The 17844-nt window shown below is 29.3% G+C and overlaps 1 protein-coding gene across 2 annotated transcripts; it reads left to right on the plus strand.

Moving 5' to 3' along the window:
- The first annotated feature begins 12678 nt into the window (after nt 1–12678).
- On the plus strand, nt 12679–17626 carry LOC8281370 (receptor protein-tyrosine kinase CEPR2). Of its 2 annotated transcripts, XM_048371001.1 has the most exons (4): nt 12679–13282; nt 13411–13477; nt 14257–16875; nt 17075–17626. In XM_048371001.1, the coding sequence occupies exons 3-4, from the start codon at nt 14319–14321 to the stop codon at nt 17443–17445; spliced, it is 2928 nt and encodes a 975-aa protein (XP_048226958.1). In that variant the 5' UTR covers nt 12679–13282; nt 13411–13477; nt 14257–14318; the 3' UTR covers nt 17446–17626. The 2 variants fall into 2 exon arrangements, with proteins under 2 accessions (XP_048226958.1, XP_048226959.1); XM_048371002.1 differs by lacking the exons at nt 12679–13282; nt 13411–13477 and having other exon boundaries at nt 14440–14577; nt 14681–16875.
- The last annotated feature ends 218 nt before the right edge of the window (nt 17627–17844 follow it).

The following is a 17844-nucleotide window of genomic DNA, read 5'->3' on the forward strand; positions in this document are numbered from 1 at the left end:
GTGCTATGAAATATATTGACTTACTAATATGAAATTTATTTAAAAAATTTATTTATTTTTTCTAAAATTTAGTTCAAGTATAATTAACTTCACACAAATTCGATTATACAGAATTATAAACTACCTTTTATTTCATTCAAAGCATATAAATTTTAGATTTATAAATAAATTTGATAAATTTTTAAATCTCAACCAAACACAATATACAAATTCTATATTATAATAAGTTATAAGTATTCTAAATCCCGTCTTAAAAATATATTTCTCTATATAGTAATTTTAATATATATATATTTAAAAAATATGTTATGCTAATGTTTTGTTTTACTATATCATGATCTTGTCTTAATATGACAAATATTAATGTGTTTTATCTCTGGTTACAATTATTTTATTTAATATAATTAAATATTAAGTCAAGAGAATAATTTTAATATTTAAATTTTTATTAAATTATAATATTTTTATAGTCATAAATTATATTTGATCACAAATTTATAACTATAAATAAATTTTACTGTTAATGTCCATCGGTAACTTTTGTTTGAAATTATTTTAGGTGTTATAAAAACAGGTTTTAGATTTTCTTTACTCTAATAAAAAAGAGTTTTTTAACATTTTTTTTGTTATAAATTACATTATCAAATCCATATTTAATTTTTTCTAGAAGAAGTTTTAAAATTAGAAAAAATAAATAAATTAACAGTTATTTTTTTTGTGGTCATCAAAAGGGTCTGCCTAGAATATATTATTGAAGGAGATAAAGAACAGTGTAGATATGAGAAATATAGATTGAAGTGATGCTTTGATAAAGAGAGCAAAAAATGAATAAATAAAAAATAAAAATGGAGAAGAATGTATAGATGTAGCTCAGCTATTTTCTAATTTATGCAAAGAAGAGTCTACAGCTGTAAGGGCACATATTATTGAGATCTTAGCCCTCAATTATTTGATGTCTCCTGCTAGTTGGTTGGGAGTCACTCCCTTAATGTCTGCCCTCATCGTCCTTTCCCTTCTGTCTACTAATTTTACCACCACCCAGTTAACCTACAATCCCATTCCCATAGCCACAATTTGAGATTTGCTTCTCTTACTTGTGATCTTCCATTTTCATGTCATTTTTCCTTCATTCCACTCCATAATGTTTATTTACTTCTGTTCACATCTAAATTTAGCACCGGTTCATATTCAGTAATTTGGTTCGGCATATTGACACAATTCATTTGATTTTTATTCAGATTTTGAAGTCTATAGACTTTCAACTTATTGCTGGATTCCTGATCGTTAGTAAATTATTTAGCTAATTAGTTTGGAGTTGGTTTAATAATTTTTAAGAATTATTAACATGTGATAGATGAAGAAGTAAGAAGATGGAAAGGCAGATAGAAAATTTCTTGAAAAATGAGAAAAAATAATATATGTGGATGAAAGATAAGAAGTAGTGTGGAAGTTAGTATAAAATATCTCTTTGTGATGTCGAATGAAAGTAGAAAAAAGTAAAAAAGTGAAGTATGAGAGTTCCATTCTAATCTATAAAGGCAAAATATGAAAGTCATCGGTACGTGCTCACAAAATGTGAAGATAATTAAAGATTAAGCCAACGATAAAGAATGCACTAGAAGTGTCACGACCCCACCCGTGGACCCGTGACCGGCACTAGTGAATGGGTAGGCTTAAGGCCACCGAATCCCGTAGTAAGCCTGAAACTGACTAACTCAATCAAATCTCATCTCAAAATTAATATTATTTAAGCCATAAATTACCTTAATAGTTACATTCTACATAAATATTTCGGTCTGCCAGAAAAATTAGGCGAGACCCGAAACTCATAAAATTTACAACTGATACATTTACTAATTACTACTGCGGAGAATCTAAGATTCACCAATTTACATACCAAATCAAATACATCACCCGATGATGAAAGAGTCGGGTTACTGAATAAGAGTCGCGAGAGGATTAACAGTCACGAATCTGAAAAACAGTAAAAATGAGACTGTCAGTCTCGAGAGTGAGTTAAAATCAAATAATCTGGGGACTATTGCATTCTTCTCAGAAAATATAGATTATACAAATCAGTATATCAAACCATGCACGTAAATACAAATCACGTTATAATCAAATACCAAAATAAATAAATAAATAAAAATATATTTCTACTTTTACGGGACGAGTGGCTCAGTAGAACCCTAACCCCAAATTCTAGTAGCCATTTTGGCTCTCTTAATCCAATAAGACTGGCGCCCAGAGAGCAATGCTCGACCAGGGACCTTACCTCCAGTCTGGTCACTTAAGCATTCAAATAAGCCGGCGCCCAGAGAGCAATGCTCGACCAGGGACCTTACCTCCGGCAATTTACTCAAATCAGCCCAGAGAGCCATGCTCGACCAGGGCAACCCATAAAAATCTGATTACATGTCCATGATCATTACCGGTGCGCACGCGGTCCTGATGTAACCCATCAGGTGGCATGTTCTACGAAGCCACATCCCCAAATCGAAATCATCACATATAATAAATATCATTGTATAATGAAATCATTCAACCATATCAAAATAACAATTAACAATTAAGAGTAAGACATCAGGCAACTCATGTGGAAAACTGATTATATTTGGTATTATTATAACATTACTATAATAATACTTATATTATCTTCATTAATTAATAATCCAGTAAAATTATTTACATTGCGATACTAATAACCAAATTAAGCATAAACTTCTAAAATAGCATATTAAAATCAAACTTAGCAATAGTGCAATGATTAAATGACTTTAACTCACAGAATTGGGCGACCTCATAGCTCTGCTCCGGTGCCTCAGTTGGAGCGAGCCGAATGCATGATCATCTAATCACGGAAAACAATTTATCAAAACACTGAAACAATCGATCATTAATCCTAGGTCTAGACTCCTAGGACTGACTGTCTATGAATCTCGACTCGGGAGAATTCTACCGAAAATCCGGCAGAACCTCCCCTACAACACGAACATTACCCCCCGTAAAAACGGGTCCAGGACCTGCCAGAAAAACACTCCAAATATCCAACAATTTAAACAACGGGAGTCGGGTCCCCAAACTTTACTATTTCCCGACTCCACCACACAGCACAAAATACGAGGCAGGCAAACTGACAGACAATTATTTATGACTCACAAATATCATCAAATACTCAATATAACCCAATAGACACAAATTTAAAATCAAAGGATTTCCAAGATCAACGGCCAGAGAAAATTACCGAGACGCTTGGTCGACTCGCCGCCGGAGTCCGATCGACGATCTAGACACACCATCGGACTCACAACGACGCGCTGACGATGATTCCCACTTCCGATTTTTCGATCTGACATCCAATCATCCGGAGAAATTTGCGGACGATCACGGCTGTCAATTTGCAAACGAAGTCCGATTGCCACGAAACCAGTGCCATCGCGAAGCTTGAGCTGAAGAGAGTCGGGATATGTCCTCCGATCATCCATCCTCCGCCGGAGCTCACCGAAAAAGCTGAAAAACCTCGGCTGCCTCCATTTTCTCTCTCCACCGGATCTTCCGTTTCCGGCCACCACTGTCGACACCGCTGCTGCCAAAACAAGGCCAAGAGCGAGAGGAGTCGATCGGCACCAAGATCAATACCGACGCCGGGCGCCAAGACGGCCGGCAAGGAAGCTTCTACCATCTTCCTCCTCGCTGGCCGCCATCGCCCCGTGGCGCCGGTAGTCGCTGCTGACGCCATGGCCAACCCCTGGCTTCCCGCCGCAGCCTCCTTCTTCTCAAGCGCTCCTCCCTCTCCCGACCTCTCTTCTCCCCCGATTTTCTTTCCTTTCAATATCGACATTTTGCCCCTGAACTTTTTCTTATTACGGTTTGGTCCCTCAACTTTCTTAATTACTTACAATTCCATCCAGTAAAATTCTAATTTAACCCCTAAACTTTCCTTTAGCCTTTCAATTAAGTTCTCAACTAATTAATTTGGGCCAAATCCGAATTATTGAAAATACACAATTACAAAAATACCCCTGACCGACATATTTATTTACAAAAATACCAAACTCACAAATTTCCATTAAAACCCCATAAAAATAACATTATACTTTCAATCCTTATTCCAAAATAAATTTCCAATTTAGTCCTAACACACAATTAAATTAAATAATCAATTTCCAACTTAAAATTTAATACTACTAATTAATTATAATAACAATTTTCCCAAAATTCTTTTATAAAAACATCCTTTATAATTTCTTCCAAAATTTTTCAATATATAATTTTACTTATATAAATATGCATTTGGAAAAATTTTGAATAACCAAAATATAATCATTTGTCAAATAATTTACTTGAATAATTTCTTAAAATTTCAGACTAGTTGGGTATAGAAAATAACTCATTTATTTGATTAATATTAAATTTTTCATTAAATCATTTCAAATTAAACCCAATAAAAATGAAGCTAAAATTAACTTAAATAAAAACTCATTATTAAATATATAAAATTTCCGGGTGTTACAAGAAGTAATTTTCAAGCTATAGATGTCCATAAATAGATAAAGACCGGTGAGAAAATTCCAACCAATTAAATATAAAACCAAAACATATCAGGATGTATAAATTTTATTTTTAAAATAAAATATCAATCTTTAATATAGCAATCCATAGCATTTAATTTCCTATACGTATAGGCTTTTATTGTTCCACAGTAATTAGGTACCTTCTGGTAAATCATTTATATGCAATCAATTCCTTAAACTTTCTAATTAGTGTTTCATTGTTACATATATTGATTTAATTCATAAGCTCATATTTACATTCATAGCCATTAGTATACAATAATTTAGTTAGGCATGAGAACATAAAAATATTTTATGGTTTCACCGTCTGATAATTTTCAGTATATGATTCTTTTCAAACAAGGTATGCAGTTAAAATTGTGAGAAAAAAGTATTTCACTATTAAAAATATCAATTCGCAAGAATTTAGCTATTTTCACTTCGATGAGCCATTATTATCATATTTTTTGTGTTTGATAATATGTGTTTAGAGCTTAATAACTCAAAACGTCATTGTTTGATTGTTAAATTGATCTCATCGAGAGCAATTTAAACTGCAATTTAACAGTCAAATTATAGAATTAGGAGTTGTTAAACTTCAAACTCATGTTATCAAGCACATGCAATGTAATAATGATGGTTGATTAAACTGAAGGTGACTGAAACCTTATGAATTAATACTTTTTAACCGTGATACAAAACTATAGAAAAAAATAATAAAAAAATAAAAGATGTATCTAAAAAATGTAAAGAAAGAAATATATAGTATTTTTTCCCTCAAATAAAAAAGCATCAAATCACAAAATAATTTTTTGAAATTTACCCATAATTTAAAATATATATAAAAGATAAATCATGGTTCAGCAAGTATGACTTTACAGTCGAGCATATAAAAGGGATAAGAAACCTAATCCCGGATTTCTTATCCAGGCTTTCTAAACATCAGAATCAGCCTATAGTCCTTCTCACCTCTACCATAAATCTTCCCATAATTTTTATGGCATCCTCATCTTCCAGAACCAACCTGCAGCCTCCTTCACTACCAGATCTTCCCTTAAAAATAATAAAAATATATAAAAATGATACTAATAAAATATTAAAAAAATATAATAATACAAGTTAAAAATATATATAAATAAAAGATTTATAGAAAGATCATAAAAATTTAAAAAGAAAAAAAGAAATTATGACCATATAATATATTTTCCGGGGTGATGCATTATTGCGATTTAGTAGAACCTTACACTCCACTTCCTATTCATTTGACCATATAATATATTTTCATTTATAATTCTGAGTTTACTTTTTCTCTTTCAAAATATTGACTTTATTATTGTTTTTTTTCGTCTCCCTAAACTGATTAGTATCTATCACTGCACACTCAAGTCCGAGTACTTATTTCCCTTTGTGACTCTAATGTCTGTCTTTTTTTTTTTAAGGACCATTTTCTTGACAATGAGATTAGAGAATGCATACACATCCAATAGAATTTTTATAAAATAATAATTTTGAGATAAAAAAATTATTATTTTATAGAAGTTATTATTTTATTATATTAATTTATCGATAAATTATTATTTATTATTTTAAAGAATAGTTAATATTTTGTACATTATTTTTTATTAAATTTATATAAAATTAATGAAAAAATTAAAAAATTTAGAAATGATTTTTAATATTCTAGATGTATGATGGACGATGGTGTATTGTATTAGAATATGAAGTGTTTCAAGTATACAATAAAATATTTATAAATAGAAATATATACTTTAACTTCATATATCAAAATATAAAAATTCATTTATATCTTCTCCTCGTGACTTCTCTAGCGTTTGTCTTTTTTATTTTAGGACCATTTTTCTTTGCAATGAGATTAGAGAATGCATATATATATATATATATATATATATATATGTTAAATAATTATAAATTTAGTGTCTTACTTTTTAATTTTTTTTATTTTAGTGTTTGAATTTTTTTGTTCAATTAAATATTTGAACCTGTTAATTTATATATATTATAATGTCTTTTACAGATTTTATAGGTTAAAATAATAATTTATTTTATTTTATACATAAAATAATCTAAATATATCCTTATTTATAATTTTTTATATTTCTTCTTTTTTTCTTATCCTTTCTCTATTTTCTATTAAATATTCTTTTAGCACTAAAAAATATTTTAAGTTTCTTTAGTTTTTATTCAATTTTAAAAAAAATTTATTCATCATATTTTGATTTCTAAAGTTTATTTTTTATGACATTTAATATTTTTTTCTTTTTTTTCTTATTATTTTAAAGTAAAATATATTTTTTACTTTTACTTTTTGAGGTGAATGCATGAAAATAGAAAAAAAAACAAGCAAATAATGTTTTCAGTTTTTATTTGAATGAATGAGAAAAATAAAATAATTTTTTTCTTTTAATCTTTTTATCAACAAATAAAATCTAAAAATAGTAGTATTGAAAATGGATAAAATAAAAAATAAAAGAAATATGATATTATTTTAAAGAAGAATATTTAAGTCAATTTACTATTTAAAATAAGTCAAATAAATATTTTGACCTGTAAAACCGGCTAGAGACACTATATTAAATATTTTTTAGGAGGTTTAAACACTTAATTAAATAAAAAAAATTAAACACGAAGATAGAAAATGCTCTATGGTATTGAAAATTTTACTTTCAATTCAAACTGAACGTACCAAATCCATAAATTAAATGATGAACCATTTTTAAATTATTATTTTCTTCTCTAATAATCTTATGTTTCTGTCTTTATAAAAGCAAATTCCTTTTGTGGAAATGAATATTGGTGATTTTGTTTTCTCTAATTTATTTGTCTTTCTATCTTAGGACATTTTTCTTGAATATATATATATATATATATATATATATATATATATATATATATATGGAAAAGGCTTTACATTATTGAAAATTCTATTTCTAATTCAAATCCAAAACAAATGATGGACTAATCCATAAATTATACAGTGAACTATTTTTGAGTTATTATCTACTTATCTAACTCATAATTTTATGTTCAAAGACTCCTTATAGAAGAGAGGTAGTATTTTATTTTTATAAGGAAAGAGTCTTCAAATGATATAAAGCTTAAACCCTTTTTATTTTTAATCAATATAGAATATAATATTATTCTATATTTAATAATTTATCTTTATAGAAAAAGCTTTTAATGGAGAGAGGTGTTCAAATTCTCTTTTACTCTTAATTAATGTAGAATGTAATTTCATTATATATTCCAGAGGAGAGGACTTTAAGTCTTATGAATGAATAATGCCAATAATTATTAACCAAACTATAGACTATACCATGACACACTCTTAATATATTATCCACTTAATTCGTAGTTTTTTTCTTTATAAAAAGAAAGCCCTCAATAAAGAAAGTTGTAATATTAATCTTTCTCCTCTGAATCTTTATTAATATGAAATGTGTTATTTTTCACTAATCATTTGGAAAAATAAATAAATTTGAGTAAAGGGTTCTTTTAGCTACCTTGACTAGGGCTGAGCACGGATCGGTCCACTTCGGTTATCTATAAATCACTAGTACCATACCAAATCTCGGTTCTTTTAAAATTAAAGGTACCAGTATCATACCAAGCATAAAAGGATCCGTACCGTATTGTACCAATTTTTACGGTTAAATACAGTTCGATTTGGTGCTATTTTTGGTTCTAAGAAATTTCAAAAAGATACAACTTTAATCTCATATTTAATCAAACACATTTAGAGAAAATATGATTACCAACCTAAAGAAAGTAGCATGAAAATCTGAATTAAAATTGCAATCACATTCTTAACAACCTGTTTTGTAATTTAGTCACTTGCAAGTATAATAATTCATTCAATGTTCAAATACAAACCATTAAAATATATGTTACTGCTAGCATAAAAATATTTTACAGATGACAATCATTAAAATAAAATATTTTTCACAGTTGTAACTAACAATCTACCCATAAAACAAATATAAAAAAGAAAAAATAAAAAAATATTCGGGATTGAACAATGACGGGACATTTATGGGCAGAGAGAGCGCTAAAGAGAAGATGTCTACGCGAACCAATTCTTGTTTCTGCATTTTTGCGAGCCAATTATGCGTGGCGCTAAAGAGGAAGACGTGTAGGCGAGCCAATTTCTTCCTTTTTCCTTTTGATTTTCTGTCTAGAAATTTGCCTTAGGGATTTTGTCTTTCTGAATTGGAAATTGAGAGGTGTAGCGGTGTGTTCTAAAGAGGAAGACGTCTACATGAGTGAATTTCTTCCTTCTTCCTTTTGATTTTCTATTCAGAAATTTGCCTTAGGAATTTTATCTTTCTGAATTGCAAAATGGAAGGTGCGGCGGTGTATTCTAAAGAGGAAAATGGTGTGCTCAAATTGTTAGGTGTATGCTTGTAGTATGTGGTAAGAAAAGATATTAGAGTTAAGTTAGTAGATAATAAATTATAAATTTAATGTTAGAGTATATATATTAGTATCAGTATACTATATGATATATTAATATATAACTTATATTTTTTTTATAGAGTATAAAGTATATTATAATATTATAGTTATTTTTAATATGTAGTATTTTTTTATTTTGATAATACTTGCTTGAATTATATAAAATGATAAATATAAAATAATTTTTTATAGAGTATAAAGTATTTTATAAAATACTATTATAGTTATTTTTAATAGGTATTATTTATATAATATAAATAATTATTAATAAATATATTTAAAAAATTCGGTTCTACGGTTTGGTCCAGATCAGTACAAGACGGATCGGTTCTAGTACGATTTTTACTAAAGAACCAGTACCATACTGTAATAGAAAAAAATTCGGATCAGTTCAATTCAGTTATAAATGTTTTTTGGTTATTTCGGTTTTGATATTTTTCGGTACGGTTATTCCGTTCGGGCGGGAATCACCGAGATTCATGCTCAGCCCTAACCTTGACAGCTATCCAAATACTAACATGAGATAAGTCCTTCGACTGTTGCCTTCAAAAACACTAGAGACATTGCCAAATATTTTAAGTTATAAATTATAAATATTTTAAATTTCGTCGTATAAAAATATTTTTTATATATAGTAATATTTACATATATACTTTTTATTTGTGTTTTTTTATCCGATATACTTAATCATTGCTTGACTTGGACAAAAATGTTATGAAAGTCGAGCTTTCTCATATATACGAGAACAAAATTCAAATAGATTGTTGTCACGAAATTTAGGTAAGATGCATATTTAGATATTTTAAAATTATTTAACTATTTTAATTTTTTAATTTAATTTAATAAATATTTAAATTTTATTTTTATAATTTTTTATACATTTTTAATTTTTAATTTAACTTAATAGATATTCAAATTTTAATTATTGATAATACTAAAGCTCCTAATACATAATACACACGGACATGTTAGATAAAGCCATATGTCAAAAGGTATTTAAATATTTTACAAAAATTATAAATTAAGATATCTATTTAATTATAGTAAAAATTAAAATATTAAAATGACTAAATAATTAAAATTCAGGTGTCTAAATATATATTTAGGTTTAAAATTAATAGGAAAATTTAGAACATAAGACTATGTTATGCTTGGATTAAAATGCATACTTTTGTAATGACTTTTTATTTTTATCTAGATCATTAAGGGAGTTTAAGTATTCTACTTTTTATTTTTTTATCTCAATGGATCAAATTATCTAGATCAATTGGAGTAAATAAAAACTTCATCTTTATTACATTTAAGCTTCGTATTTTTCCATCCATAGATATCATAATGTGATTCTAATTTTATAATTAAGTCCTAAATAATTTTAATCTTTTACAATTAAACCTAAATTAGGTGAATTAGGGTGCGGTCATAAGGGAGCCCTAGGGGCAATTATGTTATTATTCTAGTTGTAATGCTATTATAATTATATGAGAACTTAAACTTTATGTTACTACTAGTACTTAAAAATGGAGATCTAATGGCTATTGATAATAGTCTTGAATTTTATGTTACTATAATCAAAGTTTTTAAATTTGGTATATGATTTCAAATGAATACAAAATTTAATTGAGATTTATATGGAAATTTTTGGTTAAATTGCAACAACTGTTTGTATTAAGAAAGTTGAAATTGAACTAAATAGTATGTCTTTAATTAGGAAAGATTGATATATAATTAATATATCAATTAATAAGTTATATTTCTAATTATATAATGAATTATGTCCTAAAATGTGGTATATGAATTATATATTTATTACTAATTTATAGAAATACAATTAATATCTTAATGAATAATATTGGAAACAATAAAAGAATCCTAAAATATTTTGAAAACTAAAATACTGAATTTGATAATAATATCATTAATTATGTTATTTACTAAATTCTTATTATATGTATTTAATTAATTATTAACAATATATATATATATATGTATGTAGATTTTCTCAAATGAAAACTGCATTTTAAATTTTTTGAATTAAAAAAATATTAATCAAAGTAATACAATAACAAATAAGGTTCTTTAAAATAGTATTGAAAGCTTATATAGAAGATTCCTATCAAAAAGAAGAGAAAGGAAAACAATATAGAAGATTTAGAAACAGCAAATTACCTTTTACATAATTATCTTTCTATTAATTGTTTTCACAATTAATAAAGACATAAAAATGGAAAATAACTTTGAGTTGCAGCAATTTGATACTTTATTTAAATAATTTTATATCTATAAATTGAGTCTGATAATAAATTCTATTTAAAAATTTGGTTATCTCTTTATCTGAATTTATAATAATAAAGAAAAAAAAACAGGTATATGAAATTAATTATTAAAAGGTTGAGAAGAAGAAGAATTGCAGTACCTTTCTTCATATAATAGAATATGCTCAAATTTTCTTTTCAATTGTTAAATCTCAAAAGGCCTAACATTTCTACCAAATCTAAAGATCCTCTTTGGGACGGTAAAACCATGCACTTAACACTAAAAGACATTTAAATGACTTCGTGACATGACAAAATAACAAAAAAAAAAAGATACCTTTGATACCATTAAGTGAAAAGAATGATTGCTTTTCCAAAAGTAAAGATTTTGAATTTAATATTTTAAAAATCTTTTATATATAAAAAAAAAAACTGTTTCTATTGTGTAATTTATAACCAATTATACCTTTTATGAATAAGAAAATAACAAAAGAGATCATAGTTTAACATGTGAATCATAATAATTTAATTATTCTAATTTTTAGTTTAATTTAATAGATGCTTTAGAATTTTTTAGATAATTTTAACTTTTAATTTAATTTTTAAATAATTAAAATTTATCTTCTAGTAATATTTAAATATTTAAAGTAATAAATAAAAATATATTAAATAAAATTATATACAAAAATTATTTAGATATCATAAAATAATTCAAAATATTAAAAGTTTACATATATATATATATATATATATATAAATAATAACAAGACTAATTTTACTTACATTCAATATACTATAACAAGTTGAAAAATAATATACTGTAAAATCTCTATATAGTCATATATTTAAAATTAAATAAAATTTATGATTATAACTTAATAGAAATTTAAATATTATTTTTTTTAGATTTTATATTTAATATTGTTAGTAAAATGACAGAAATCAAATATAAAATATATAAATATCTCGTTATATTATATAAATAAAATAATTTTACAGTAAGATAAAATATACGTAATATATATTTTTAAGTTATATATAGAAATTATTACATAGAGTATATTTTATTAAGATAAATTTAAAAAATATATAATTTATTTCAATAAAAAATTTATTTTTATTTATAACTGGTCGAAATTGAAATCATAATTCTTTTATCACTATATAGTTGTGATTATTTCCATATAAAATATTTTTATATTTATATATGTAATAATATATAATTATTTTAAAGTTAATTAATATATGTGAATTATGTACGGTTGCCATGTCTGATGTATGGATAGGAGAAAAATAAAAAAATATTTCTCTCAAATAATAAAGAAACCGAAATGAAAACAAGAAACAAGAAAGTGATGCAACTTTCATATCCCCACTACTAATAAACGAGGGTGACTAAACGCCAATACATACAACCACACCAACTTTCTTTCTTCTCTTTCTCTTTCTCTTTCTCTTTCACAGATAATGCTCGTCTCTACTCATAATTCACTATTGCTTCTTCTCTCCAGATTCTTTTCTCATTCTTCTTCTTCTTCTTCTTCTTCTCCTTTCCTTTTCATTAACTTGTGCTTCTTTCTTCTTGTTTTATTCTCACCTCTTTTCTTTCCCTTTCTATATTTTTCATTATTATTCTTAGTTCCAATACCAACCACTTCCCTTACTTTCTTCTTTTGATTCCTATATATGCTTCTCTCTCTAAACCAACTTTTCCTGATGTACCCACTTACCCAGTAGCGTTAGTCTTCATTATTGTTTGTTCTTGCTTTCTAGTGTTTTGTTCTTGAGTTCAGTGCACCCAAGAATCCAACTTCCTTTTTTTGTCTCGGGATACAGAGCTTTCTAATTATTATTGCGTACTCCTCCTAAAAATTTGTACTTTCTTTTGTTCTACTTCTCTCATCTTACAATACGCTTCCGTTTCTTGGTAGATTCTTGTTTTCTGTTGTCGTTTACTATAACAAAGAACCAATCTTTTCATTCATCACGAGGTTTTCATTTCTGGTAATTTCTTGAATTTTGCTAAATTTCCATGTTTCTATTCTTGCCTCATTGTAAAAATGGAGGAAAGTTAAGAATCAATGTTGAAAGATTATATCTTCTTCTCATCATTGTTTATGTTCATATTTCAGACCTGCAAAAACCAACATGGAACATCAAGAAATTCAGATCCCAATTCTCACTAGCAGCTTTCTTCAGGTACGTTTTTTCATTTTGTTTCCCTTTTATTTTCTGTTTGGGTTGATGGGTCATCATTGAGACAAATTCTGTATTTGGGTTTGGTTGTTTTAAGGTATTTGATCAGCTTTCGAAAGCTACTTTCCTTTTTTCTTCTATATGTTGAAGTGATTTATAAGATGTGCTTATGATTGGTTTAATCCAGGAATTATTCATATGATTAAACAGTTGATTTTTCACAAATGTTAATTATTACTATTTAGTGGAATTATTACTTTTTTGATTAATTTGTTTTGCTTAACTTTACTTGCTATACAAACTTAAGCCCATGAATAATAATAACACCACAGATCAATGAAGCAATGACTATTTTATGAGTGACTTTAAAGTATGTACTCTCATTCCTTTTCTTCTTTTTCTTTCTTCTTATAACAATAATAGTATTATTAATAATAGTAAATATTAATAATAATCCACAGCTAAAGACAAACCTGACGTTTTAACGTCACCTTGGTCTCTTGCTTTAGTTTCTCTCTTTTGTCTGCTTGTCAACCTAAAGTCTTTTGTTATAGAAATCTTTCCTTTAAGTTAAAAAAGCTTCTTTTTGTTAATTTTTTTTTTTAAATTTGAGTTTTATATGATTGTTGAGTTGTCAAAATAGATGGGAATTGAGCATGTTCTGATCCTGTATTATGTTATCATTTTATTTGTGTGAAGTTCTACAATTTGAGTGTAGAAATTTAATGTAGTATATATGGTATTGATGCCTGGATGTTTTCTTCTGTTCATGTTATTTTCAGGATGATTGGTTTCTAGTGGCAATGATTTAAGCAGCAGCTTAGTCCTTTTTGCTTCCTTTCCAATGGCCAGAAAGTGCTTTCTTTCAGTCCAATTCCTTTCACTGCTTTCCATCCTTGTCTTTTCAGTTTGCTTGCCTTCTTTTGGTTTGAACATTGAAACTCAGGCCTTGCTTGAATTCAAAAGACAACTCAAAGACCCTTTAAATGTTTTGGGTTCATGGAAAGAATCAGAGTCTTCTCCGTGCAAGTTTTCTGGGATTACTTGTGATTCCATATCTGGGAAAGTGACAGCAATCTCATTTGATAACAAGTCCCTTTCTGGTGAGATTTCACCATCTATCTCTGCACTTGAAAGCTTGACTACCCTTTCATTGCCTTCTAATGCACTTTCAGGGAAGCTTCCTTATGAGCTTATTAATTGCAGCAATCTTAAAGTATTGAATCTTACTGGAAATCAAATGATTGGAGTCTTGCCTGACCTTTCTTCCTTGAGAAACTTGGAGATTCTTGATTTGACAAAGAACTACTTTTCAGGCAGGTTTCCGGCCTGGGTGGGAAATTTAACTGGATTGGTTGCCCTTGCTATAGGGCAAAATGAGTTTGACGACGGTGAGATTCCTGAAAGTATTGGAAATTTGAAGAACTTGACTTATCTGTTTCTCGCGGATGCCCATTTGAGAGGAGAGATTCCAGAGTCCATTTTTGGACTATGGGAGCTGGAGACACTTGATATCTCAAGGAACAAGATCTCAGGGCATTTCCCAAAATCAATTTCCAAGTTGAAAAAGCTTTATAAGATTGAGCTCTTTCTCAACAATTTGACTGGGGAAATTCCACCAGAGCTTGCAAACCTCACCCTTTTGCGGGAAATTGATATATCTTCAAATCAGTTATATGGGAAACTGCCTGAGGGAATTGGTAAGTTAAAGAATTTGGTAGTGTTTCAGATGTATAATAACAGGTTCTCTGGAGAACTACCTGCTGGTTTCGGGCAGATGCATAATCTCAATGGGTTTTCAATATATGGAAACAACTTTTCAGGGGAGTTTCCAGCAAATTTTGGCCGATTCTCACCACTAAACAGTTTTGACATATCTGAGAACCAATTTTCAGGTAGTTTCCCCAAGTTCTTGTGTGAAGGGAAGAAATTACAGTACTTGCTTGCTTTGGGAAACAGGTTCTCTGGTGAGTTATCATATTCTTATGCTAAGTGTAAAACCTTGGAAAGGTTTCGGATCAACAACAACATGATGTCTGGACAGATTCCAGATGGAGTTTGGGCATTGCCACTTGTCCTTCTACTTGATTTCAGTAACAATGCGTTCAGCGGACAGATATCCCCCAACATTGGTTTGTCTACCAGCTTGACCCAGTTGATCTTGCAGAACAACAGGTTTTCAGGCCAGCTTCCATCAGAACTTGGAAAATTGATGAATCTTCAGAAACTCTACTTGGATAACAATAGCTTCTCTGGCGAAATACCTTCTGAAATTGGTGCTCTGAAACAGTTATCATCCTTGCATCTTGTACAGAATTCATTGACAGGAGCCATACCATCAGAACTGGGTGAGTGCGCCAGACTGGTAGACTTGAATCTAGCTTCTAATTCTCTCAGTGGTCATATTCCTCATTCTTTTTCGCTAATGACCTCTTTGAACTCTTTGAATCTTTCACACAATCGACTTACCGGGTTTATTCCAGAATATTTAGAGAAACTGAAACTAAGTTCCATTGATTTGTCTGGAAACCAATTATCAGGAAGTATTCCACCTTTTCTTTTGAGCATGGGGGGTGACAGAGCATTTCTAGGGAACAAGGAACTTTGTGTTGATGAAAATTCCAAGAACATCATGAATTCAAAGGTGAATATTTGCATGGGAAAGCACAGTCAGGATCGAACAATTGGAGATAAGTTGGTGCTGTTCTCCATCATCATATCTGCCTTGGTTATTATTTTAGTTGGTTTATTACTTGCTAGTTACAGGAATTTCATTAATGGTAAAGCAGATGGAGAAAATGATTTAGAAGCGAGGAGGGACACAAAATGGAAACTTGCATCTTTCCACCAACTGGATGTTGATGCTGATGAAATATGTAATTTGGAAGAGGGAAACTTAATTGGAAGTGGTGGTACCGGAAAAGTGTATCGCCTGGAGTTGAAGAGAAGTGGTTGCACAGTGGCTGTAAAGCAACTGTGGAAAGGAGATTATCTCAAGGTTTCGGAAGCTGAAATGGAGATTTTAGGGAAAATCAGGCATAGAAATATACTGAAGCTTTATGCTAGTTTACTCAAAGGAGGATCAAGCTATCTGGTGTTAGAGTACATGGCTAAAGGCAATCTGTTTCAAGCACTTCAGAGAAGGATCAAAGATGAGAAGCCTGAATTAGATTGGCTGCAGAGGTATAAAATAGCTTTGGGAGCTGCAAAGGGAATTGCATATCTGCACCATGATTGCTCTCCACCAATTATTCATAGAGATATAAAGTCCAGCAACATCTTACTTGATGAGGATTATGAGCCCAAAATTGCTGATTTTGGGGTTGCCAAGCTTGTTGAAGTGTCATATAAGGGGTGTGACAGTAGCTCTGTTGCTGGTACTCATGGATATATTGCTCCTGGTAAGTTCCATAACAACTATCCTGTTTCCTTTCCTCCCATGTCAAACTGCACCATAAACTATAAATCTGTAACAAGGGTGATGATATTCTTCGTTTACATCCCCAAAAATGCCTAATGGATAGACCATATGCTTATGCCTTGTAGATATACGGATTGCTATCAGAATGAAGTTTTGACAGGTTTTGTTTTGCTTTTCAGAGATGGCATATACTCTTAAAGTAACAGAAAAGAGCGATGTATACAGCTTTGGCGTTGTGCTACTAGAACTAGTAACCGGCAGGAGACCAATTGAAGAGGCATATGGAGAAAGTAAAGATATAGTTTACTGGGTGTGGACACATCTCAATGACCGTGAGAATGTCATCAAGGTTCTAGACCATGAGGTTGCCTCTGAATCCCTCCAAGGCGACATGATTAAAGTCTTGAAGATCGCCATCCTTTGCACCACCAAGCTTCCCAATCTTCGTCCTAACATGAGAGAAGTGGTGAAGATGCTCGTTGATGCTGATCCTTATATTTACAGGTCTCCAGACAACAATTTGGAGAAAAATGAGAAGCTTTTCCTGTGAAGATTTTCCGTCTTGATAATAGTCTATCTTTCAGCATCCAAACTTGCAAGCAAGTGTTAGTACAAGTTTGGTAAATATATATATAATATATATATGTTTTGATTACAGGCATAAGCTGGTTTTTGTCAAAGCCATTGTTTTTTGTTTCTTTTGCAATCTAATCAGGTTTCTAGATTTTTCATTATTGTGTATAAGGTTGTCTCAAGGTTCAAGTAAATTTTGTTACCATTTGCTCTCTGGTATTCTCCTCTGTTCTTGCTGGGTCAATAATTTTTCTTCAGGGATTGGAGCAAACAACTTGCTAAAATGGATTTACATAACTGGTATTGAGCTATGATCTAGCTTATGTTTCTTTCTGGACCCAAGAAAAACAACTCTTGAGGTGGGTCTAAATTAGGA

The sequence above is a fragment of the Ricinus communis genome, chromosome 2 (genome assembly GCF_019578655.1).
Source record: "Ricinus communis isolate WT05 ecotype wild-type chromosome 2, ASM1957865v1, whole genome shotgun sequence".
NCBI lineage: Eukaryota > Viridiplantae > Streptophyta > Magnoliopsida > Malpighiales > Euphorbiaceae > Ricinus > Ricinus communis.

What these genes read in the sequence shown, in the direction of transcription:
- LOC8281370 (XM_048371001.1), top strand. Translation starts at nt 14,319, where the DNA reads ATGGCCAGAAAGTGCTTTCTTTCAGTCCAATTCCTTTCACTGCTTTCC. An exon ending in TCATGGATATATTGCTCCTG is followed by an intron (nt 16,876 to 17,074) that starts GTAAGTTCCATA and finishes TTTGCTTTTCAG; the next exon opens with AGATGGCATATACTCTTAAA.